At 46.7% G+C, this 26,052-nt stretch overlaps 2 protein-coding genes across 2 annotated transcripts; both read left to right on the top strand.

Annotated features, from left to right (window-relative positions):
- The first annotated feature begins 137 nt into the window (after window positions 1-137).
- LOC137892830 (microtubule organization protein AKNA) lies at window positions 138-9,595 on the top strand. Its single transcript, XM_068738220.1, has 22 exons — window positions 138-438; window positions 1,205-1,427; window positions 1,724-2,889; window positions 3,009-3,083; window positions 3,170-3,284; window positions 3,756-3,925; window positions 4,005-4,064; window positions 4,219-4,352; window positions 4,456-4,648; window positions 5,317-5,498; window positions 5,773-5,907; window positions 6,245-6,392; window positions 6,540-6,634; window positions 6,725-6,930; window positions 7,030-7,138; window positions 7,491-7,673; window positions 7,874-7,980; window positions 8,103-8,240; window positions 8,361-8,459; window positions 8,746-8,860; window positions 8,982-9,147; window positions 9,253-9,595. Exons 2-22 carry the CDS (start codon window positions 1,223-1,225, stop codon window positions 9,448-9,450), a joined length of 3,999 nt encoding a protein of 1,332 aa, XP_068594321.1. The 5' UTR covers window positions 138-438; window positions 1,205-1,222; the 3' UTR covers window positions 9,451-9,595.
- A 2,679-nt stretch (window positions 9,596-12,274) lies between these two features.
- fndc7a (fibronectin type III domain containing 7a) lies at window positions 12,275-19,587 on the top strand. Its single transcript, XM_068701997.1, has 14 exons — window positions 12,275-12,385; window positions 12,876-12,894; window positions 13,092-13,349; window positions 13,965-14,225; window positions 14,766-15,023; window positions 15,100-15,351; window positions 15,439-15,693; window positions 16,220-16,477; window positions 16,704-16,961; window positions 17,284-17,538; window positions 17,675-17,938; window positions 18,037-18,066; window positions 18,297-18,333; window positions 18,940-19,587. Exons 1-13 carry the CDS (start codon window positions 12,329-12,331, stop codon window positions 18,326-18,328), a joined length of 2,457 nt encoding a protein of 818 aa, XP_068558098.1. The 5' UTR covers window positions 12,275-12,328; the 3' UTR covers window positions 18,329-18,333; window positions 18,940-19,587.
- The last annotated feature ends 6,465 nt before the right edge of the window (window positions 19,588-26,052 follow it).

Below are 26,052 nucleotides of genomic sequence, written 5' to 3'. Positions count from 1 at the left end.
CTAAGGACCACTTGGCGGCTGTGTGTCGTGAAGTGAGGTGAAGGTGCATCGTTCCCCTCACTCAACCCCAATGAAAGACTCTCGATACATACTGAACATGCAGAGGTTTAGTCGTTCAAAACGTATTTTGCTCTAACAACACAAACGCATTCCTTCACTAGTTCTTTTGGGTGGAGGTTACCCAGCAACTAGACTTCCTCCTGCACGCTGCCGAAGGGGGCCCCTCGGCTCCAGACGCTCCAGACGCTGCCGTGCGGGCTTACATTATTAATGACGCTACAGACACCGAACCTGTCCGAGGAACCATATGTCAAGAGAGAAAGACACAGAGACGCGTACAGCTGGATGCGCGGTGATGTCAGGATCAAGAGCGGTGGCTGAGGAACGGATGGACTCAACGCTCGCGTCGCAGTGCAGGAGGACCGGCGCACAAGGCGGGTAAGTCACCGCCTCAGCGTCACGATATGAGACTGAACGTTTAGCAGCACGGACACGTGAAACAGCTTCGTTGACAGTCAGACTCTGCAGTGTAGCTCAGTGATGCATGTCCAAAGACCCAACTAAGTGCATCTAACGAGTAGCACTTTAATACAGTTTGAAGATACTTCTACTTTACTTTCTTGAGTATTCCTATCTTCTGCTACTTTAAACTTAAACTCCACTACAATTAATACTGTACTCATTACTTCATTACATACATCTGACAGCTATAGTTACTGTATTCATAGGTTATTACTATAGGCTACATAAAAAAAACAAGTCATTTCATAAAATATGATGTATTACCAAACAGAGTATTAAAAATAGTTGAACCACCCAACATAATAGGAATAATTCCCTCTATCTATACTGTTTAAATAATATATACATATATATTGTATTGATCTGACTCTGACAGGGGCCATGTTACAAGTAGAACTTTTACTTTTGATAGCTGACAGCACTTTAAAATGTTTTACTTGTAATGGAATATTTTTATATTGCGTAATTGCTCATCTCACCACCGTTTCACACACTTCCATCCGTACATAACGTCATCCACGCGAACACCTCGCGCACTTGTGTCACGCAAACCTCCGACCACACAATGCATTGATCGTTCAATAATTGACGGCGCCGCACGTTTTTGATCCGGTGTTGTCAGCTCACACGTCGCGTTGCTAAGTGACGAACAGGTGCTCCGTCCTCCTTTCTTATCCCACAGGTGAAGACAAAAGCGTCCATGGAGGGAGAAGCGGAGGAACCGGACGGGGGTGTCCAGGTAGAGGACAAGCCCACTGTGCTTTGGCAGAAGTGCATTCAGCAGAGCATCTTCGTCGACCTAAGTGAGGATGAGAGTCTCCACCTCAGTGATTTCGAGGATTCTTTAGCCTTACGTCTGTCCCAGGCAGAGTCTGCTGCCTCCGAGGCAAGCGTCCATCTCAGTGGTGAGTCCGGAAGACACCGTCACGTTAAACCGGCTCGTTTTAGTATTTAGGAGATATTTAGGTGGGAGGTGGTATTTTCTAATCAGCTGCATGTGACATGGGAAGGGGAGCCATGTCTGAATGGCTTGTTAACTCAAGTGTTTCTGATCCAGGTAGCCCATAAAAAAACGGACCCGGTTGTCTTGTATCACAGTTTGTAGGTTGGTAGGCATTCCAGATACCCAAATGAGTTTTTCATGATAAGTCTCCCATGCAGGATTCTGTGCTGCCCTCTAATTTGGCATTTTCGTCCGCAGGGAGCTCGGAGCTGTCAGCCTTGGACGTCACCTCGTCAGAGTCCAGTGTTGTCGTCAGCAGTCAGAGTGAGAAGGTGGTACAGAGCAAGACCAAGAGCAGCGTATTGCACGTGTCCGCCCAAAGACCCAACACCATTCGAGATGAGCCGGCCTCATTAATAAAGCGCGAGGACCCGGGGCAAGACACGAGTGACGAGGATCAGGATGACCTGCCTTTTGATGGTGACCTAGGAAGCCCCTACTTCAACCACACGGCGAACTCTGAGGGCAATATGAGCTCTGACGGAAGGGAGACGGTTCACGCGAGTCCTGATGTTACTGGTACGCTTGAATGCGAGACAAGAGATAGAGATGATATTGTCGAACGCTCGGTTTCTGCCGAGCGTTACGCTGAGAAACCAGCGACGTCCTCACTAGAGGACGCCGACGCCAAACGGGACGAGCTCTTTGACGCTCCCGAGCCGAGTGAGGTCGCCCCGCCGTGCCCTCGTCCTTCAGACATTGACCAGCTGTTGCTGCGACACTTCTCCCAGGAGGAGCTGCTGCGGCCCTGCAGGCCGATCGAGGCGGAGACCCTGCCGGAGGTGTCCCTGTTGGAGAGCGTGGGTGACACTGTTTGTAGCTGGGCTCCAACACACAACAGCACAACGATCCATAGCGGCCACTCAGACAGCCCTGCGTGTAATTCTGAAATTAATCACAGTTTCTGCTCTGACAGGACTGATGAGAAAAGTTCAGAGGAAGAAGCAGAAAGGGACATTGCTCCAGTCGCCTCTGCTGCTTCTGACAGCATTGTATGGAGCTCTGCAAGTGTACATTCAGAACAGGGCAGCGAGGAGAAGCAGGAAAAGGCCGAAGAGGTCCAGAGAGTCCCACTTGTGCGCACCAGGTCCTTCATTGACATGAAGTATGGTCAAGGCCAAGTCCATTACCCACTCCCTGACTTCTCCAAGGTTGCCCCCAAGGTAAAAATCCCCAAAACTCCAAATGGACCAGCCAGACCCGTTCCTCAGAGCCCCGCCACCGTGCACAGAGCCCAGTCCTCTCCAGTGATGTTAGAGGTGATCAACAGAGTCCTGGAGGATTCAGTCCAGCCTTCAGCGAAGCCCTACGTGTTCAAAGAGGAGGACAAACAGTCTGCTCCAGCACTGGTGCATCACCTGCAGGTAGAAAACATTCAGGGTTTACGGTGCACCTGTACCTACTGCTTTGTATGTCCTCAAACAATAACATCTATGAATGCTGATAGGACTAACATTTGTCTCATTCCATCTGTCTTCCTGAGGCCGAATATGACAAATTACTAACCAAATATGCTGAAGCGGAGAACCTTATAGATCAAATGAGAATAGGAACCAACGTAAGTAAAGAGTTAACTTAACCTCAGAGTCATTTCGGAGTCATGTTTTAAATGCAAGTTACAAGTTTGTGGCTCTCCTTTCACAGACTCAACCCTCCTCAGAGCCGATGCTTTATTTAGAGCGTGATGATGATGATCATCAGGGTAACTTAGTTGAGGGAAGCCATCTTGGATCCGTGGCGTCTCACCTTCCCCCATCAGGTACGTCTCTGTGTCAGACATCTGATATTAGGACGGGTCAGCGCTTTGCTTTGCTGTACCTACAAAATAACGCAGTGGAGGGCAACTGGTCTCCATAGAGACAAATGGGGTCAGGTGACAACTATTGCAGTTGGACAGACATCTTTTCTTAGCGTTTGCAGCACGTTAATTAAGTGGAAATCAATGCCTGTAGACTGAACAACCGAACCACACGCAGATGTTTCACTGTTGATTTCTGCGTCTTTAAATCACAAGATCATCAGTAACATGTAAGTCGTAACAATTTGCAAAGTAACACATTATTTGTATGCATTCACTGAAAGTATACATTATTAGCTTCCTTTCCTCAAATACAATGATGAGAAAAAAATAATTTGATTCCCCTTATCTTTACCAATTCAAGGACATGTTGCTCATGGTTTGATGACCTGCGTTCGGTTTGGATTCCTCCAGTCTTTGCTTTGTTTTCAGGAAACTTTGGCGAGAAACAAGAAACAGCCCCCCAGAGCAACACTGAGGTGATGAACACAGCCTCCTCCTCCTCCGGCTGGCTGGAGGAGGAGGAGGAGGAGGAGGCTCCCAGTGATGGTGAAAGAATGACTGCAGAGCTGATGGACATCATCAGCCAGTTCATGCAGAAGGTGCGTTTGAAGATGTGCCAGGATATTAACACTCTACCATTAAATGCACAACAACATGTATGAACCTTCTTCTATTCAGGTGGAAGGATTTAAATCGAGTGTGAGCGTCATGTCGGTGAGCACAGCAGAACAACAAATGGTGAGTATTGTTTACTTCCTATCTGTAGTTCTTTAAGAGATGCACTGAATATGGAGCTGTAGGACGTCACAATTTTGTGTGTTTTTTGGGGTGCATCATATCTTACATTGTGCACTTCTGCATGTCCGTGAATGTAAAACACGTCCATTGTCAGATGTTGAGGAGCATAATGGAGGCTCAGGACCAACTGGAGAGAGAGTACATCAGTAAGAAGGAACAGCACAGAGCTCTGGAGATGCAGAACTACATGGGCCTGTCCAGGAGAACGGGCATCTTTGACCCAAACAGGTTAAGGAGACCCTTAACCCATTTCACCAGTGTGAACGTGTCAGTGTCCTGTCAAGGCTTTCATCCATGCGTGTGCGTGTTGTGTGTGCTAAACCGTGTGCAGGCTGGTGGAGGGAGACATATTCAGGATAGGGATGCACCTTGAGGACATAAAGGAGATGATAGACAAAAATGTGTGTGAGCAGATGTCTCCGCCCCATTCATCCTCCACGCCCACACCCATGAACGAGATGCTGCAAACGACGCCCAGTCCTCTCTGCATGCCCACACCCTCACCTCCACCATCCCCGCATGAGGTAACCAACTCACAGACACGCTTACTGCCTCGTACGTTCCTCTAAATCTTTGTCTTTCTTATTTCTTATCTTCTTTCACACGGAATGTTCTGAGCTTGAGTGGGGGACCCAACAGCAAGAGTGGAGGCGAGCTTTAAAATCCTCTCGAAAACATTATCCTTAACCTGCTCCCTTTCCCTCAATCGTTTTACCTTCAAAACAAAAGTCCCATTGAGGAACCGTATCTTAACAGGAAGCTTAGGATTAGGCTTGTTTTTTCAAAATAAAGCCCCCAACTCTCCCTGTGTGTTAACAGAAAACTAGGGATAGAACTAGTCTTTTAAAATGAAAAGCCCCAGAAGGTAACCATATCTTAAAAAAAGATCAATAATGTGATCGGTATTAATCCAATTTTCAATGACATTCATGAGAATTTAACCCAACTAGTCCCTCTACCTCACCTTCTTCATACAGCAAGCAGTGCAGTCCAGCGTCAGCTTTTCAAAAATAAATTGAAATAGTCCACATCTGTAAATATCGCAGCCTCTGTGCAGAAGAGAGCAGAAGCCCATTTGTAGCATCAAACAACCTGCTCATTCCATTGTGATAAGTTCTCTCCGGGATGAAATGCGTCAGTGTGTGTCTGTGTAAGATTTACACTAACCGCAAATTATCTGAACGGGTGTCAGGAGCCTAGAGCAGGTGTTTCCACCGTGGGTTATAAGATGGAGACACAGAGAGAGGAGGAGGTCCAGGAGGAGGTCCAGGAGGCCGGTGAAGTCGGTGGAGATGAGGGTTTCCAGCAGAGCAGTGAACGTATAACAACTGACTCTTTGCTGAAAAATACTGGACACATCTGCAGCCATTCAAGGTACTTATGAAAGATATTTTAAAGTCCAACGGTATTATAATAACGTGAATGATGTAGTCAAACAAATGAAATCATGCACCACTGTTGTGCATGTGTCACTGTCACCATTGTGTCTACCTCTCGGTGTTTTTGAGTGGTGCTTGCATGTGTGTGTGTGTGTGTGCTCAGATAATAGGCACGCTCTCAGCCTCACCATGGGCAGATAGGGTTTCAGGTGCGCTGTTGGTGTTGGGTTCCACAGCGTGTCTCTGTGTTCTTCTCTGTCCTGCTTCAGGAGCTCACTGGGCTCTCTGCAAGGACTGGAAATCCAGTCGACGGAGGCTGAAGATGAGAGGAGCTCTGTCTCGTCGGAGGCGGTAGATCGTTCATGCAGCTCATCCTCAAGACGGAGGGAGTGGACGCGCAGCAGGTCAGTGGCGCTGAACTCTACCTGACCATATAAAAGAGCTATGACTCTCTGTTTGTGGTCTCTCTATACTGCTTTGTTCCTACATAATGCATGACTCATTAAAGTAATCCGTCTTGTAGTTTTGTCACAGAGTAAAGGAGCTATGTTTGCCTACTGTACAGCATGTACTGTTGTATTGTTAATCTAGAAATAGGGAACATCTACAGTACTCTCCCAAGAATAGTTATGTTCAATGCTTTCCATGACAAACTGTTGAAGAACTATTTCCCTGAAGCCTCTCCCTTCCCCAACTCCACTCCACAGACTGTAACTATCTCACTTGTTGTTGTTGCTGCAGCCGTAGCACCCCGGACAGTGTCTTGAACCCAGAGGGGGAATGTGATCTGGGGGATTGTGTGAGTCTGGCTGTGGAGGTCTCGTCGTCAGCTGATGCACCCAGAGACATTCTGTCAGAGCCTCCTCTCAACGCCTCATCCGGGTCACAGGTCAGTCACAGAGAGCCGGTTTGTTTGACAACTTTAGTCTGATGTTTGCTGTGCGACAGCTTTTCTTGGATGGTGTTTAGGCTACAGTGGTGTAGAGGATGCATTGGCTGCCATAGTTTAACTGTTGTTGGGTCTTCTGGGGTGCAGAGGATCGTGAGTCCAGAAACCGACAGTGGATTTGGAAGCTCCTACTTGAATCAATCAGCCTCTGGACCGCTTCAACCAAATCTGTTCACAGAAAGGTGCAAAGCTACAATACTTAAGTATTTAATAAAATTAGCTCCTGTTGATGCACAGTCACAATACCTGAAGTTTGGTCCTCCCATCTACAGTGGGCCGTCCCAGGATGATGGTGTAAGTAGCTCAGACAGTGAAGGCTCCTGCTCCAACCTGCAGACAGCCATCCATTCAGCCTCACTCAGCAGCCAGCGATGGGCCGGTCCCTACCCACCTGTCCAAACACAGTCCTCTGGTGCGGCAGCAGATGTGCAGCGGTGGGTGGAGAGCACCACGCAGGAGCCTGCAGTCAGGCTGCAGGGTGAGCTCACATGCCTGCAATATGACGATCTCTTTTCATCTCATCTCATCTGGTCACTACTGCAATAATGAACGCTTCCAAACACCTCTGACCGCGCAGGAGTTGAACGCAGCCTGCCGGCCCGGCTCCGTCACCACGTATCTGAACCCAGCGCCGCCATGGACACAGAAGAGAGAGGCAGCCCACTGTACTCCTGCTCATGTAATAGGTATGCCGAGGAGCGGGTTAAAAGGTTTAACGCAAACTCGGTTTTCAGAATGGAGATAACGGCAGACAGGCTAGGCAGAGGTTGAGTGTTCTTTGGGGCCGATCCAGTGGCTTGATTGACAGGAAGAGAGTAAGCAGGTAGGCAGGAGACTGAGGCTGTGAGGAAAGCCAGGGTCGTTAAGCTGCAGCAGTTGATTAGATGATGAGACTCAGCTGCAGGAGAAGCCACACTCGCTCGCAGACACTGCCTGTTTACACAGTGAACATCTGCACGTCTGTGTGTGTCTTCACGTGTGTGTGTGTGTGTGTGTGTGTGTGTGTGTGTGTGTGTGTGTGTGTGTGTGTGTGTTTAGTGAGGCCATCCGAGCCTTGCAGTCAGAGGTGTCCCGGCTGAAGAAGGACCTGGAGGAGGGCTTGGTCCAGCTGCCTCACCTAGCGCAGAAGATGGACTACCTCACCTCCAAATACAGACAGGGTCGTCAGGAGCGCAAGGCGAAAACCAGACCGCGGACCCACCACAGATCGGACTGCAACAGGTGGGGAGCTGATCCTGCAGGCTGGTATGATGGCCATTGTTGGGGCGTATTGATGCAACATTTGGCTGATATTTACCAACCAGACAACCGCACATGAGATATACAGATGCTGAATATCAGATGAAGGTCCAAGGTAGTCCCGTCATGTTCATCTTCATTATACAGTCCTTATTCTGACCCCTTTTTATTCTAACGTCTAGTGTGTGGAAGCCGTCCAGTGGCACACAGAATGTGAGCGATCTCAGTTCTGGTCAGGTGAGGATAGAGGACTGGATCTCTTCAGACATGGACCCCAGCAAGAGCAAAGGTTCCTCCACAAAACACTAACAAGCAAATTACAGCAATGAACTCCACGTCTCAAAGTGGGTCTCAACATCTGCATGTGTGTGTTTGTGTGCGTGTATATTTCTTCCATCATCCGCTCTTCAGGGACAGACAGCGGTGACACAGCTGGCTCTGAGATCCTGTTGCAGTTCCACCGTCCGCCTGTAGAGAGCAGGAGAGCCAGTGTGCGCTCAGCCCCGGAGCTTCAATATGAACTTCAGGAGGCGCCGCGGCCCAACAGAGGTCAGAGCCACGGCCGGTTTGTACACTTCAGTACATACCCCGTTTGTTTCTGAATCTCTTGTTGTGTGTGTCATCTACACAGGGATGCTGTGTTTAATATCGTGTGTTGTGCTCCTTCAGGGTCAGAGGGAAATGGCTCAGTGAAAACATCTGGTTTGACCAACTCCATTTTAAAAGGAGGGAAGGCTTCTGACGGCCATGCTAAGCAGAGACCACAGAGTAAGTGGTTTTATCATCAACATGTTGGTGTCCTTGTTTAAAAAAACAAAGACTATATATACATACAAATGATTTCAATTGTATTTTTCCGTAATAGACAAATTGGTTTCAGAGCACATTCTCTAGAAAAGCACAAGAGTAACCGTGTTCAAACAGGGAAGAGACAAAGAACTGTCATCAGAATCACCATCATCATCATCATCATCATCATCATCATCATCATCATATGTGTGCGGTATTGTGTCGGTATACACACTGTAGTGCTTCTCATGTTCTCCTCGATCAGCAGCCGTCATGGAGAGTTTTAACTCCACAGAGAGCTGCTCTCTCTTCACCTCTCCACCTCTTCAGAAGCCTCTTCTCCAGGTCAGCTACGGCTCCTCCAGCAGCCTGCCTGCAAGGTAAACGCGTCACACAAACCTCCTGAAAGCAGACACACACACACACACACACACACACACACATGCAGAGTTATTAGATTTTATAGTTCTGTTCAAGTGGAATGTCTGTCCTCAAATCCAGCTATAAAGTGAGGGAGCCTCTGCGGTCCATGTCCCGTCACAGGAGGCGCTCCACCCAGTCGGACACGGCCCTCCTGCCCAGTAACGTGTACTTCCAGCGGACGCCGTCTCCAGCATCAGTGCCCTCGAAGACGGGCAGCCGGACAGGCAGACGCAGAGGGACCAAGGTGAGATGTTCCATCTCGTCGCGTGCGTCTGCTCACTATTCTGACATTTTGAATGATCCTCCCCGTGTACGAGACGTGTGCCGTTGTTTGCAAACCGTTTTCCAGGAGGTGGACATGAACAGGACTCTAGACCAGGCCATCGAGGTGGCCCGCTGCATGAAGAGGACCACCGACCGAATGGCCAAGAGACTGTCAGCTGACCTGGCGGAGGCTCGTCTTCACAGGAGGGTGCACAGCGTGCGGCCACAAGGGGGCAGCAAACACCATTCTAACGAGCAGAGTGCGGATCACTTCACTCTGTAGTCATGGATCTGCCTTTCACTGTGATACCTGATGCCTACGTAGAGCATATCTCTGTGTAAAGTTATTGCTTTTTACATGGTTGTTTATATTTATACATGGAAAAGTCTGAAATCAAACTGCAAAAATAAACATTTGGATTTTATAACCTGTATAATATAAGGTGTTAAAATAAACACGCTGTCCATGTTTTTGTTGGACGTCCATCATCTCAGTTTTACACTCAACCGTGTGTAAAATGTCACCAAAAAAAAAATAGGTTATAGCCACTATTATGTGAAAAAAATTACATTCTGACCCAATATCTTTGACAAGAGGAACGCTGTGATCCAGTTGTGACCTCTACTACAGATGAACGAGTGAACATAAACCTCATCTTCAGTGCACTTGTGTCACCTAACCTTCGTGTTTTCCACCTGCTCACCAACTGTTAGCTATCCACACCAGCAGCCACGGGGTAAGTAGATAAAGTTAAATCATATTAAAAGTAGGTCAGATTTGTATTGTTACATTTCTGCCTTTAGTTCCACTGAGTATCAGCCTTTGTCCTTTTCGCTAATCCGCTCTACTGCGCCTCCCTGCTGGCCTGTGGGTGCTAGTGTCTCCTTACTGAGTATCAGCTGGAGGGATGTGTCCCTGTCGCAGCCTGCTGGTGCCACGCTGTGTTCAGTTTTGAGTTTCGCTGTTGTTCTAAAGGGGGGGGGGGGTATCAGGGAAGAAGATGTGTTCAGTGTTCACTAACCTGTAGGCCGTCTCAGTGAGGCAGGCACGACTCTTCAGCCGGTGCAGTTCACTCCTCGTGTTTCATGTGTCATAACACGTTTAGTTTACACAGTTGTAGATTAATGCCATTACATAAGAAGTTAGTCTTAAGAGACAGTAGTCCTTATTACACATTGTCAGCAGCTCTACTTATGGAAACATTTAAATAAACATGAGCCTTTGTGAAACCTTACTGTGCATCAAATACACCTTCTGTAGGTCATTGCACCTCATATCGGCTGTAAAGGAGCTTCAGCTTTTGGTTGCCAAAACAGACAATATTTTGAGTCACTGTATGTTTTCGGTGTATAATGCAATACGTCGGCTTAATCATGAACCTGTAGCGTCAAAGAATCAAAGCTTTATGACAGTAACCAAACAAAATGTAGACCTTTGTGCTGATTCCCACCACAGGTCTGTTGGCCCTTTGCCATTACATTCTTGGATTGTGAGACCAACATAAACTTGAGCATTGTTTTTAGTTTCAGGGATGATCTTCAATCTGTCTGGATTCTGCTGAATCCCTCTCACAAAAAGACTGTCCCTTTATTTATATGTTAAAAGTGGTTGATACTGATGGAAACGGCCAAGAATTGGTTGCCAATTTCTCAAACCCTCACTTTCTGCCGATTCCTGAAAAGCTGCAGGAAAAAAAGACGCCTGGAAAGCTGTTGGCATTTCACCTCTTTGTGATGATCAGGGGCGGAGCAGTGCTGCAGTGGTGAGCATCCAAAGTAAGTAGGGATATGATTACTTGGATTCCAGGGTCATAGATCCACATAGAACAAAGAGGTGCAGAAACAAAAGCTCGGCGTTGGTACTGTGGCCCATCAGAGCTCCAAGGAGCTTCTCATTTCTGTGTTTCTCTCTCAAGGTTTCTTCAATATCTCTCTTTAGAGGATTAGATTTAGAGGAGTTTATTGGTTTGCTTGAGGAGGAGGTCACCATCTTATCAAAATCAGCCTCTGGAGTGCAGCTTTCTTTTCTAAATATTACTAAAGTTACCAAACTAGATGTTAGCTGTGTCAATTACACATTTAGAGTTTTTATTAAACGCTATAAAAAAAAACATAATTTGTGTCTTTTATGTGTAGAAAGAACAAATAGTTTAGAATAGTAATCTGGAGCCATGTCAACGTGGATTCCTTTAAAGGATAACTATGGGAACATATGTTTACATGGAAAGATGACACAGATGTACACATCAAAATGTGAGAACTGTTTTGAGAAAAACTTGAAAGATTGTGACCCCTTTGAGGACTTGTACAGAATGTGTACTTGCAGTTAAATATTATTAATATAGGCAATTATCTGTAACATTTACCTCACGCTGACAATACCTCTGAACGACACGCTGACTCTGGGACATCCGACACCGTTACTGTTTGTTCTCCTATCGACCTTTAAGCACAAAAGAATTAATCTGGTCCTCTGGGATCGTCCCAGCGCATCTTCATAACGCACACCTGACGCTGATACTAGGCCACTGGCTAAAAGAACAGCTATGACACCTTAATGCAGACGATCTGCACACAGAACTGTTCAGCATAGAGTACAGTAAAGCACAGCACAGTGTGAAGTTACACAAGCCAGCTTCTCTCTAGTCTCTAGTTTGTTTTGGTCGTCAGCTGACGAATGATGAAGTAAACAGATGAAGTATTTATTATTAGAGAACACAAATAAGTGAACTGTTCCCTTTCAGACACAGAAATAGGTCATCACTAGGTATCCCATGATCCTTCATTAAATAAGGTGTAGTGATGCATGCTTCTCTACTGGGAGGTCAATTTGCCCCATTTGTGACATGGTCGTAAAGACAAAGAGTTTGCTCATTCTGTATCCTCATGTAGAGGAGATGAGCGTCTCTCTCCGATAGGACACCCAGACACCCCGGTGGGGGGGGGAGGAGTTACAGCCTTTGGGCTCTTTGGTATTTGCTGAAACAATAAAGGACCTGTCGTTTCATCTGAGAGGGAGGGAGGGAGGGAGGGAGAGGGAACCAAAAAAAAAAAAAAAGAAAGTCAAATTTAAGCCTGAGCTGCTTCCCTGAAGTCATTTTAGAGAAACAGCATCAGACGTCTGGCCTCAAGGCTCAGCATCGAACTACAGCGCCGAGGGCATGAGAGCCACCGAGATCAACATGCTGAAACTAATGCTTTTACTCACCTTCACAGAGGTAAGAGACCATTTCATCATACTGTACACTGACTGTAGAAAAGCATTGAACAAACAACATTTTTGAACGTCCTCGGTGTAGATCGTCGGCATGTTTTCCTGTATCTTTGATACACTGTTTACTTTATACGTCCAGATGAATAATAGCGGACGTATGAACACAGGCTCTCTTTTGAGCGTCAGTGCTTTCAACAAGTGCGCGTGGCGTGCCCAACCTTAGCTCAATAGACAAATTCATTCCGACCTGAAAGAAATACCTGCGCTGAGCAGTCCTGAAGCCTGTGTTGAGTGAAGGTAATGTGCAGCCTGCTGCCGAGAATATGATACAGGCATTATACCCTGAGGCGTAATTAGCCTCAGGGTATAATGCGGAACACTACTAGCCTGCTACCCTTGGAATGATGTCCTTGTCTTGAAAATGCTGTGTTTCCTGTCGTCTATCATTATCATTATCATTAACCTGCCATGTTTGGGTTTTTTTTCATTTTCAGATCTGTGCTGCTCAAAATGGTAAATGGTCTTCTTTGACATGTGCCTCTAATAACACACATTATCCATTATTTTAAATGCAAATTGCTTTGAAAGGTTCCCCGAAAAAAAGCTTCAGGTTCCATAAATAAAACTCAACTTATGCACATTTTCTGAAACAACCCCAATATGCATATTTCATGAGCAGACTTGTTGAACGTGTCCCATCGCTCCCACAGGCATCGCTCTGTCGGTGTTCGCGGCCACGTCTAAGAGCATAACGGTGCAGTGGAGCCGCTACGCCGGTGCCAGCTCCTACAAGATCACGGCAACACCCAAGAACTCCCCAGGAGGATCCGTCTTCGCTCAGTTCAGCGGCAACTCCGCGATGGGCTCAATCATCTCCCTGTCACCGAACACGGTGTACACCGTGCAGCTGGAAGCCATGGACAATGCCCTCAATGTCCTCAGCGGTGCGGAGACAGAGGAGACAACAGGTCAGTCACAACAGATCCGTCCCTGATCACGAAGACAGACGGCGTGAGGAGTTCAGTTCTACAGCTGAGGAAGAAGTCCTGAGATTCTTTACTTAAGTAAAGTAATACTACAAAGTCATTGGATTATTATTAGTGATGCATCAACGTGGAAGCAGCGTCTCTATGTACCTCTTTATCTAAAGCAATGCATCATCGTTTAAGAGTTTCAGTTACAATGATTATACTACTACTATTACTACTATTCATACTACTATCACTACAACTGAATATCTTTGAAGCTGGATTGGACATTTTGCCCGACTCTTAATTAGCAATTAAAGGTTTTGGTCGCAGCCCTAATTTATAAAAAAAACTTCTCATGTTTTGCATATAAAATCTAAATTAGTGGCCATAGCTTTCAAATACATTTGGCGTAGTAAAAAGTACACCGTCTTTCTTAAATGTGGTGGAGAAGAATAATGAAGTAGGGCAGGACCTCAAGAAAAGTACAAATACTTCAAAATGCTTCTTAATTATTGTAATAAAGTGAATGTTCTTAGCACATTCCACCACTGCATTTATAATACATCTTATGCATAGAGAAGGTATTGTAAACTTCTATCGTTTGCTCTCCAGCTCCTGACATCCCCAGCATTGACCAGGCCTACTCCAAACACAGCGACAGCGTCACCGTGGAGTTCACGGAGGTCTCAGGGGCGACCAGCTACATCCTCAGGGCACAGTCGGAGACGGGCGATTTCTTCTCCGAGACCATGGTGGACAGCTCCCCGGGCACCGTGGTGCAGCTCCAGCCCTACACGGACTACAAGCTGAGCGTCATGTCCATCAACTCCGGGGGGAGGAGCCAGCCCTCGTACCCCATCGAGGCCAGGACAGGTACGGACCAGCTGCCTCACGCAGAGTCCTCAAAGACACTTCATCCTGTGGCTGCATCTCGAGGAGTGATAGAAGAAGGAAAAACTGATCATTTAACACAAACTATAAGACTTAATATTATTACTATTAATCTGTAATAATGATGCTTTCACACAGACACTACACATAGAAGCAGTTTACTGCAGATGGTGATCAGTGTATGAAGGGTGAAACGCAGCCTTCCTGTTGTTCCTGAAGGACAATAGTTTGTCAGCTCACTCCGCCGGCCATAACAGCGTGTCCTTTCACAGCCCATTGTCACAGAGTCTCTGCTCCTTAAAGCCAACGCAGGAGGGTGGAAACTGTATCCACGCTTTGGCAATATACTATTCTCACAATATGAAAAGTGAAACCATGAGAACGAGGTCGTCTCCCTTCCCATAAAGAGTACTGTAACATAATCGCAAAAATATTGTTTCCGTATCGCCCCCAAATTGTCAGGAGAGTAGAAGTAAGAACCCTGTGTTTATTTCATTTATTTATTTCTGAACCTGCCCGTAGTGGTAATGGCGCCCAAGTTGAACACCACGTCCCCCGACAACGGCACCATCCTCGTGACGTGGCCCCCGGTGAAGAACGCCGTCCTCTACATGCTCTGCATCATCCAGGAGGGATCCAGCTCCCGCGTCAAACTGAACACCACGGACACCGCGGTGAGCTTTGATGGCCTCAAAGCAGGGACCACCTACTGCATCAAGGGCACGGCCTGGGACTCCGTGGGTCGAGCTGGAGACGACCTCACCGTCTGCCAGATCACACGTAAGACATGATGAGACGTAGGAGACGAATGTGGCAGGTGGTGTTGCTCAACTCACTTAACGCTTTTCACTTACAGGTCCTCCAAGCCCAGATGTGACCTACGTCCACGTGACCCTGGGTCGGTCTCTGGGGCTCGCTGTGTACTGGGCGTTAGTGGAGGGAGCAGAGAACTACATGGCCACGACCACTAATGGCCAAAACTGTACTTCAACAGATAACAATTGTTATATCATACCTGTGGAGTGTGGCCAGAACCACTCAGTCGCTGTCGTAGCCAACAACAGCGCTGGTCCCAGCGACCCCTCGCAACCAACAGACTACATTACATGTGGGTATATCACACACACGACCATAGGCACATACAGTACAACTCCAGAAATCCTCCATCTTTCTCCATCTCTGTTTTACCTGACAGATCCGTGTCCTCTGGAGAACATCAGGGTGGAGGAGCCTGCGGCAGGCAACTGCTCGGTGGTGTGGGATGAAGTGGCGCTGGTGGAGCACTACGTGGCGTTCATCAAGAGGGACGACGGGAGCGAGAAGTCGTGCAACACCACTGGAACCACGTGCCCATTTTCCTGCATGTGTGGCTACACCTACCTCACCACCGTCTTCCCCTACAACCAGGCCGGCTCCAGCCCTTACGCAGAAGTCCGCAACTACACCACCAGTAGGACCAGAAGCACCCACACGTAGTACCACCACAAGGACATAGTCAAGGACCATACTAGTGGTTTTGTACTTTTTACAACCTTCCAAAGTACGCCATTGCCTTATTTATTATCAGCAACTTTCACACCAGAAATGTAACCTGTTAATATAAGAAATGCCTGAATCCATATCATCCGTTTTGGTTTGGCTTCTGGATTTGATCTTCTCACATCATCATCATCATCATCATCATCACAGCTCACGACCGCAAGGCTTCTTGGCAGTTAACTCTAAAATCTCGAATGATGGAGATTCCCTGAATTCTCCACCTTTGTCAGAATAAAAGTGTCCCTATTGCATGAAGGGAATGAGCAGATGTAAATCACACCATGGCTGCATTCCATTTAGGTGTGGCCCTTCTCTCACAATATCACGTCCCCAGCATTAAAGGAATACTTCTACTTGATATACTCTTAAGACTTTACTCTGCACAGTGTTGAATAATATTCTCCCCTGCCTCCTCTTCCCTCACCTCCTGCCCCCAGTTCCTTGTTGCCCGCAGGACGTCGTCATAAAGCTGGTTTCTACAGAGACGCTGGAGGTCATGTGGCCGCCGGTCAAAGGGGCCGAGCTCTACGAGACGACGGCGGCTCAGACCGACGACGTCGTCCACTGTAACGACACGGCACCGGTGTGCGCGCTGTCAGATTTGAGGTGCGACACGGCTTATTCCGTGACCGTCACACCTTGCAGCGAGCTACGAGGATGCAACCGCACCTGCGCACCGCGCACACACGCGACAGGTACCAATGGGGTCCGTTTAGAGTGACCTCTCACCCCGTGAATACACATGAACACAAGCTAACCAGCTGATGACGGTAGCTTCTAGTTACTTAGCTTTCTGCTTACAGACATGAGAGCGGGTTATCAAGCTTCTCATGTACCTTCTTGGCAAAGTGAATCATGCTATTTCCCATTTAGAGTCACGTCTCTCTCTGCTGTATTTCAACGTGTGTCTTTTTAAAACAGCTCCGTGCGCTCCAGAGATCCTGAATATGACGCAGACCAACAACTCCACATTCACAGTCCTCTTCACTACCCCCAACAACCCCAAAACTAATTATACCATCACAGCCGTCGGACGCTACGGCACCCACACCTGCCAGTCGACAAACGCCTCCTGTCGGCTCACACAGCTGCCCTGTGGTTCGACCTATGAGGTCACGGCAGTGGCCATCACAACCGTGGGGAGAAGTCTACCTGGATTCAGTAAAACCTTGGAGACGGGTACGATAGTAGGGTTGGTTATCGCTAGGTTTAAATGTGAAGTCAAATCTAATTTTATTTATGCATCCCAAGACCACAAGTTTGTCTCAGAGGGCCATTATAGTTATCCTACAAATAACACAAAACACTCCACTAGCAAAAAGTATGACAACACGGATTTGGCAGCTAAAAACAGGACAGTTACATGCTGATCCCACCAGTAACAGTAGACTTCTCATAATAAGAATATGAGCTTGAATAAGGTCATTTCAAAAATGAATGAATGATATTCTCCCTACATTCACTCACGTGTCGATTATTGTTCTGTGATTCACTCCCCAAGGTCCTTGCTGCCCCACGTATGTGAACGTGACCCAGGTGACCCAGGCCATGACCAACGTGACCTGGTCACCTGGCAGCGGAGCTCGCTCCTACATCACCACCCTGACGTCCTTGCGCGGACACGCTAAGTGCCACACCCTGGACAACCACTGCCTGATGGGATGCATCACCTGCGGCACCAACTACAGAGTCGACCTGGAGGCCATCAGCGGCACAGGACACAAGTCGGAGTGCAAATATCGTGGATTCTCATCGAGTGAGGGCAAATACACACACACACACATACATATGCACCTGTTTGAGAGTGTGAGCGGTGAATGTTAAGGGTGGACATTTGCAAACGGTCAGTAAAGTTTCTAGTAAAAACATCCAAAACGTCCAACTTCCTGTAGGTGCCTGTTGTCCAACGAGCATCAAGCTCTATCGCAGGGCCGACAACTCCCTCAGGGTGTACTGGCGCTCCATGGGCGCTCTGACTCAGAACCACACAGTCGAGCTGAACGGGACGGCGGCCAACTACACGTGCATCGCAGCCGCCGGCAGCAAATACTGCGACATCCTGGAGGCGACGTGTGGGGACGTGTACACAGTAGTGGTGGCGCCGGTGGGACAGAACGGGGTCAAAGTCAACTTCTGTCAACCCAGGATCTACTCAGGTGAGTCCTGGAGGGGACGGACAGAGTGTTTTTAGAATCTGCGTATGGTTTTGTGGTAACGAGCTGCATTAATGCGTTCATCTTTGTTACATTCTCAGTACTCTGCCCAGGAAGTAATGCTGGTATGGGTAAGTATCCTCTAAAGTGTAAACTTCTCATTGTTTAGTACACTTGTTTGCGTCTTGCAGAGGGTTTGATGAGAAGTTTGTTAACACCCAGACTAAGAAGTGGATCTTCTCACGTAACGCTCGGCAAGAAGTTGAATAAGTGCATTCACCGAAACTATTCTTTAAAACTGATTAAGAAGTTGTGTGAAAAATACCACTGCACTGAAGACCTCGTCTCTCTCCTTCTTCAGTGATCTCTAGCGGAAGACTCACGGTGGAATAACTGCGGTAAGTTCAATGGTCCTCAACTCCTTCCAGATAAGAAGGCACTGTCTTCAGCCCACCTGGACTTGCGCAACAACACGGGACAAACAACGTGCTTTGATTGACGAACGCCGCTTTCACAGGACGCTTCCATCGCTTGCTTCTCGAGCTGGAGGGGTGTCTTGTGACAGCGTCGCCAGCGTCCATACATCGACTGTGTCTATAGAAGTGTTGTGCAACAATAGGCGCGTTTGAGCATAGAGCAGAAAGACGAGCACAGGTGAGGCCGAGCTCTGTCTGCACCTCTGGGACCTCTGGGATATCTGTAAAGCACGGGAAGAAGAATGACATGGACATGACTCAGGTGAATGAAGATGGAGCGCTGCTGCGGGAACGTGACACGGGCATCTTATTGTGTCTGCGATGATAGATAAGACATAGATGGATATTCAATACCCCCCCTGACTCAGTGTGACGAGGCTATATTCTGCTTTCTGCAGATTCAATTCCACAAAGAATTCTTTCTTATTGAGTGTGATGAATCAGTGCTGAAGCTATGATGATTTATTTGTATTTTTTCCAGTAAATCCAGGTTGATAATCTCTCTCTCTCATCTTTCTTGCCCTACAGCGAACCCCCCCCCCATGGACAGTAAAGACCCAACGTACCAAAAATAAATCTCAGCCTCATTTAGGAATATCTGTTCCGTTGTTTCTGCTGTTTGCTGTATAGAGTCTGACTGTTTCTGCTGAATAAATATGAGAAACACAAATGAAACGCTGGACTACTGCAGTAACATGTATAGAAGAGGGCTTTGAAATGAATAACTGTGGGCATGTAGCCAATGATTTTGAAAAATATTCTCCATATTGCTACTTTTTATAATAGGCTGCATGTTATTCTAACTGTGCCTCGTGTTTAATCAATGATATGATGTAACCTCAACATGTAATGACAAATAGTGAAAATGAAAAAGAAGCAGAAATAGAAACTTTTACAGCGAACCTACACGGATGTATCCAAGTCATTCAGAGACCAAATCAATTCTCAATAACATATTAGGACTCCTCAAGTAGAAGACCTCCACACGGCGGCCGTGGGACATGTCGACAGGAGACGGCCGGTGGACAGTGAGGCAGCGGGCGTCCGTCTCTTTAGGCTGAAGCGGTGCATGGCCCGTCCTGCGGATGATACGTCTGATCACATAGCCGGAGATGGACTCAGTGATACCTCCGCCATCGTTGGGTTTGTTTTCTTCGCTGCTGGCAGACGACAACAAATAAAGCACGTCACTTTTTGCATAACAACAACGTGTGCTGTCAATCATCTTGTGTGGGTTTTTCTTTAAGGAGTAGAGGATCAGGTGGTTGGATACATGAGCTGCATTCAGTCCCCCCCCCAAAAAAAAATACTTTCACTGACGTTAAAGGTATCTGACCCACGGGACTCTGTTGCACATATGTTGTACGTTCCAGGGGTGGAGGATCAGTAATAATGATAATGACCACTCTATATGCCAAAGAGAACATCTCAACAGGCTGCTTATTGTTGACTTCTGTAACATATCAATGAGTGATTGATTTGCTTAAATCACATTCATAGTCTTAAAGTTCAGTTGCACATATAATACAAAGATAGAAATGAACAGGATGTGTCCAACCTTTCTTCTTTAACAGATGTGCTTTTATGTGAAACGCTTGTCATCTGGGCAGTAGGCCTCCTAATGCAGTACCCAGGGATCAGGGGAGGCAGAGCCCTTTTTATTTAAAAAACAAATAATGCTAAGATAAAATAAATATTAATATGTTTCTACTGATCTGTGCTATAAATGTAATTTCTGGATGATTCCATTCATTTCAATCATTTTTATAATCATAATCTCTGAATGACGTCATGTCCTGTTCAAACAGAGGACACAGTGAGGTGAGGCACTGACCAGCTGTTCCTCTCCTCACTGTGAATCCTCACTAACTGTTGAGTCTTTTTCTGTCTCATTGTTTGTCACCACTGTAATATCTGTAGACTCTTTTATTATATGTCCTTTCTTTACATAGAATAATGTATCTCACGTCTGTGTAGAACATGTTTAGTGTTGATCTGACGTTAAACCGCAGTGAAAAAGCACAAAGAGGCGAACAGTACCTCTGCCTCACTGAAGGGGGCGAGCGAGAGCCCACGGGTCGGGTTCATGCTTGTTCTATCGTTGCTCTTCTTCTACGCTTTTCTTCTTCTTATTATTATTATTATATTTTGCTTTGACCACAAACACGTACGATTCTATATCCAAGTTTAACAATGTCTAAAAAAACAGTGAAATGTGACCAAATCAACATCAGTTCACCGTCGGACAGGTAAAGTAACCTTTTATGTGTTCGAGGAATCTCACGATTTTTGCGGGTGGCGCTCGCGAGCGCTACGCTTCTGAAACGCTCCTTGTGGAATCAAATATGTACCTTACGTGTGTGTGTGTGTGTGTGTGTGTGTGTGTGTGTGTGTGTGTGTGTGTGTGTGTGTGTGTGTAAAGAGTGCTGATATGAAAAACAACCAGTAGTCAATGTGCAGGCTCCTCTATTGGGTTCATATATTTGTAAATCTGACTTGTGAAGTGTCAGAGCCTCACGAGACACGAGCCTCACCGCACGTCACCGCTTATAGTGACTCTAAACGTTGTTAAAATGATAGATGTCTCCCTCTGTATTGGTTAACTGTGGACCTATCGACCCAACAACAGGCCAGAGCATTCAGTATATTTCACATCAAAACCAGCACGGTGGCCGTAAATCCAGAGGTGGACTTTTCAAAACAATTACTAGAAAACACGCGTGTGTTCAAGAGCGTTTGGTTCTCACACGAGGCCGACAAATGCTACTCGATACTCACAATTCAAAAGTGCTTTAGAAACATGGTACGCTGCTTCTCACTCATTCATTGTTTGATGGCTTTAAACTGCTCTGAAGTTTTGTTTTATTACTGATCTTAAATATATATGTATGTATATATATATATATATATATATATATATATATATATATATATATATATATATATATATATATAATGACAGAACGTTTCCAAGAATAATGACATCAGTCCAGGAAGGATGCAGGACTTGGTTCCATCCTCTTTATGTCACATAAAGGATCATTGTATCATTTTACAGCAGGAAAGTCCAGTTCCATATACTGGGAAGTCAGCTTTATTAAAGAAATATGGATATATAGAGAAAGATTAAGTCTCATGTCAAGTTACAGCTGAATCATTCTGGGAACATGGAGCAGTTTCAGTGTAAAGGGGTGGGGGGGGGGGGTTGGAAGCGCCCCCTCCTCCTCCTCCTCCTATCACAGGAATCACACTTCATTTCCTTCTCATGATGACCGGGAGGCAACGAGCATCTACCTGTCCTCACTTGGGACGTCCTGATTGGTTCCCATTGAGTTGATCTACAGCACTCGGCCAGTGAGGACTTCAGTTGAGCTGCAGTGTGCAGAACCGACGTATGGATGTACCTCACTGACACCCTGACCACTGCAATGGATACGATGTGGATGCTGTGCTCATCAGCCATCCTTTTGTCTGTCATACAGGTAAGACAACCTTTTCCTAAATTCAGTTTCTGATTTGAAAAATTGTTTATTATATCTTGTAATTCTTATTAATATATTTTGTCTTTTTTTTTTAGACTCAACATGTTTTGGCAACAGGTGAGTGTTCTGCTGCATGTGAGGGGAGAGGCTGACACTGACTTCTAGACGCTAGGTGTGCAAACATTAGCCCAGTGGACCTCTACATCTGTATGGTTCATCTGTACTTGTCTTTATTTCATATTGTATTTTCTATCCTAAAGCGAGAAATGAGGGTTTTTGATGAAAACCGTCTTAGAATAAAAAAAAAAAATTAAAATTAAAATGCACCATTATTCACAAAGGACATTGTAAAAATTACAGATAATAACACAACTGAATTAAAGATTATTGAAATACCCGACAGTGAAGAGAGATTGTTCTGGTGATTAAGCCCTCCAGGTGTCGAGTATCTTGATCAGACGGCAGGAGGAGGAGCTGCTGAGGGCCTAAATATCATACTTTTTAATTAATAACATGATCACAACTTATTTAAAAATGCTCAGAGTTGCATATTCCATATAAGTCTGGCATTTTTCCCTCTTGTAACAAAAACCTCCAATAAAAAATAAAACAAAAAATCAGACTAAATCCTCAGTATTTATATTTTTTTTTTACCATTCTAATCTCAAAAGGTGCTATAATGATATTCCCAAACAGGACAAATTCTTCCTCTCTCTTCTTCCAGGATGTGATATTGTGTCCGTGACTTCTCCTTCTGCATCAACACTGAATGTGATATGGAACGGCTTCGCTGGAGCTTCAGTTTACTTACTGGACTTGAGAGTGGTGAACTCCACCACCGTCGCCCCCGTGGTGGTGACGCAGATGGCGCCCGGCACACAGAGGCTCATTCAGGGCTTGAGACCCGGAAGTGTCTATCAAGTCACTCTGAAGGTCTTTGATTTTCCCAATATCTTGTGCACAGACGTTAAGATAACCACGACAGGTAATGACAAAACATTTTTGAAAAGTTGCCAGTGAAATAAAACAAAAGCAGAAGAATCCCTCCGTTGAACAATGTCTTCATCTTGCATTCCCACAGTGCCCGCCACATCTCAGATCACCTTTTCCAAAGCTATTTCCAGCTCCTCTATAAGGTTCGAGTGGTCCAGCGTGTCAGGAGCGGACAGCTACGTATTGTTTGTGGAGGAGTTGTTCAGTTCTCCTGCAAAAAGCCGCAACCAGACCTTCACGACTCTGGGTGGACAAGTGGACGGCCTAACTCCCGCTAGAACGTACAACTGTTACGTCTACTCGTCAAACGCTGCTGGAAGAGGCGCCAGGAGTCGCACGAGGACAATCACGATGCGTAAGTGCTCACCAGACGCTGCTTTTGCTGATTTATGTAGAGCAGAGTTAGAAGATTTACGTAAGGATATGTGAAAACACGGATGGGGATTAACGCCTGTATTTTGTCTTTGGAAGTGGTGCAGCCACCGACCGGTGTGGCCGTGGTTCCAACGGGAAAGAGCACAGCCCGAGTGACCTGGACCTCTGTAAGCAAAGTCCTGCTCTATCAAGTGGTCGTGAGCGACAATGACGACCCCAGCATCGCCCCGGTCGTCAGAAACACTTCAGCCACATCCGTGGACATCAGTAACCTGGAGCCCTGCTCCACCTACACGGTGGGAGTGTCATCCATCAATGTCTTCTTAGCTCCTGGGGAGGCCTCTGACGTCACATACACCACCTCCAGTGAGTATTTGAGCAGGAGGATTCAGTTGTGAGTATAGATACTCTCACTTTGTGTGTTGTGTTGATATTGATCTGACTTCCTCGATGTTTGGGGTCCCACAGACCCCCCCCCCCATATTTGATGAAGGTGACAAAACATGTAAATGACCATAACGCATTGGTAATACACACATTTCATGTATTCTGTGGGCTATGCATGAACAAATACATAATAATTATGTTGGCCTAAAGGTCAATCGCATAGTGATGTTACTTATGTTTGGGGTCAATCAGGTGCCACAAGGGTCAGATTCCTAGTTAGACCTCCTGTGAGGTGCAAAAATCCAAGTAAACATATTTGGATTTTGGGGTAGTGTCGCCTAAAACACACAGAGAATACAGAAAGCTGCTGTATTCACCATATTTAACAGCTGAGGTCTGTAGTGCAGCATTTTCTGTTGCTGACTTCTGCAACATTTCAAAAGAAATTCATGAAGTATCAAGCTGATAAAACAATGTTACGTCTGTGTTTGAGCTGCCCGGGGTCTCTAGCAGCCAAACAGAACATGAGGATTAAGCGGAAGAAGGATTGTGAACATCTGTCTCATCTGTTCACACTTCTTCCTTCAGCCATTAACCCGGTGACGACCGTCGCTGTGGACTACAGCTGCTCCGGCGGCATGGTGACAGTAACTTGGGATCTGGTATTCGGGGCCAACTTGTACCGGGCCACGGCCGTCGACGGCACCGGCGCGTCCATCAACTGCACATCGGCCTCCTCCAGCTGCCAGATCACCATGCTGCGATGTGGCGAGACGTACGCGGTCCGCGTGACGGCCGTCTCTAACGACTGCGAGAGCAACTCCAACGTCACCTCCTTGTTCGAGACAGGTGAGCGGAGCACCTGCTCACGAGGCCATTGTCTCCACCTCTCCCCAGGCACCACCACCTCTCTGTATGTTTCCCACATGTATGTGCACGCCTTCTCATTTTACCTCTCACTGTCTCTCTCACACACACACACACACACACACACACACACACACACACACACACACACACACACACACACACACACACCCACGCTTCTGGAAAGCTCTTTATCACAAACCTTTCCTATAAGTCTGTCCTGTGGGAGGCTGTTTAGGGTCCTCCCATGGTGGTGTCCTCTGGTCTTTTCTCATGCTGAGCGGTGAAACACATCCTCTCTATAACCACCGAGACCTGACATCCAACACCAGTCAGTCCAAAGCTCTGAACGGCCCATTGAAGTCAGGGAGTTATCTCAAAGGTCAGCTATAGCATGAGTCTGGAAAGTGAAAAGGTGAAGGAGGCGCGCACACACACACACACACACACACACACACACACACACACACACACACACACACACACACACACACACACACAGTCCCCCCCCCCCAGGTTTATTACGAAAGACTGGAGTCAAATCTCAGGATCTTTTTGAGGGCTTTCAAACAATACAGTGTGAACTGCTGTAAATACCTCCTTCTAAACCATTGCAGTGCATCGTAGAATCCACAGCTCTGCTGCTTCTTTTCCCCCCTAATTCATCCAGATGTGAAATGCATTCCACCCTTTTTGGCGTCCTCCATATTCATTGCGCTTTAACGTCTAACTCCGCTCCCCCAGTCCCCTGCGCTCCGGCTGATCCTCGCACCACTCACGATTGCTCCGGCAATGTGATCGTCTATACCTGGCAGCCCACCAACAACACCCTCTTCTACGTGGCGACGTCCGTGGACGACACCGGCAAGGCGACGGAGTGCAGGACGGCAGACAACGTGTGTGTCTTCACCGACACGGGCTGTGGTCAGTTCTACACGTACACCGTGTACGGAGTCAGCCCCGACTGTAACACCGACGTCAGCCAACCTGAGTTTGTCCGGACCTGTGAGTAGGACTTGATTTGTTCACACAGACGGCAAAAATAAAGTCTTTGTTATTTTCTTAAATTGTCATGATTTTGGTGGTATTAAATATTTGTCTTATTGTCAACAAATCCCATGAAAAGACTCTATAAGAAATGAGTCAATGAGCCCCACCTTGTAGGAAGAGAGAGCACATACGTCTTTGTTCATGTCCGTCTCCTGCAGCTCCATGTCTACCAACAACCGTGGAGACCGGAGCTGGTTGTCACTCTGACATCTTGCTCACCACCTGGGATTCCGCTGCCGGAGCTCTTTCCTACACGGTGGAGGCGCAGGGGAACACCGGAGAAACCTTCAACTGCACCTCCTCCTCCAACAGCTGCGCGGTGACCGGGGTGCCGTGCGGTGAACACCTCAGCGTGTGGATCACCGCCTCCAATGACAACTGCTCCACTAACAGGGTGTTGGGAGATGTTGCTCAGACTGGTGTGTGTTTTAGACTCTTACTGATCTTGTTGATGTTCTGTTATTCTGAGTTTATTAATGAGGTATTT

Source organism: Cebidichthys violaceus, unplaced genomic scaffold (genome assembly GCF_023349555.1).
Source record: "Cebidichthys violaceus isolate CVI_PGR_0920_01 unplaced genomic scaffold, fCebVio1.0.p SCAF_8, whole genome shotgun sequence".
NCBI classification, from domain to species: domain Eukaryota; kingdom Metazoa; phylum Chordata; class Actinopteri; order Perciformes; family Stichaeidae; genus Cebidichthys; species Cebidichthys violaceus.
The sequence above is the reverse complement of the archived record's forward strand: the minus strand, read 5'-3'. Positions and strand labels throughout refer to the sequence as shown.

Bases quoted from the DNA above. Each gene is read 5' to 3' on its own strand.
- fndc7a (XM_068701997.1), top strand. From the start codon at position 12,329: ATGAGAGCCACCGAGATCAACATGCTGAAACTAATGCTTTTACTCACC. The intron at 15,352-15,438 runs GTGGGTATATCA...TTTACCTGACAG, and splicing joins ACCAACAGACTACATTACAT to ATCCGTGTCCTCTGGAGAAC. The intron at 18,067-18,296 runs GTAAGTATCCTC...CTCCTTCTTCAG, and splicing joins AGGAAGTAATGCTGGTATGG to TGATCTCTAGCGGAAGACTC.
- LOC137892830 (XM_068738220.1), top strand. From the start codon at position 1,223: ATGGAGGGAGAAGCGGAGGAACCGGACGGGGGTGTCCAGGTAGAGGAC. The intron at 6,931-7,029 runs GTGAGCTCACAT...CTGACCGCGCAG, and splicing joins GCCTGCAGTCAGGCTGCAGG to GAGTTGAACGCAGCCTGCCG. The intron at 8,241-8,360 runs GTCAGAGCCACG...GTGCTCCTTCAG, and splicing joins GGCGCCGCGGCCCAACAGAG to GGTCAGAGGGAAATGGCTCA.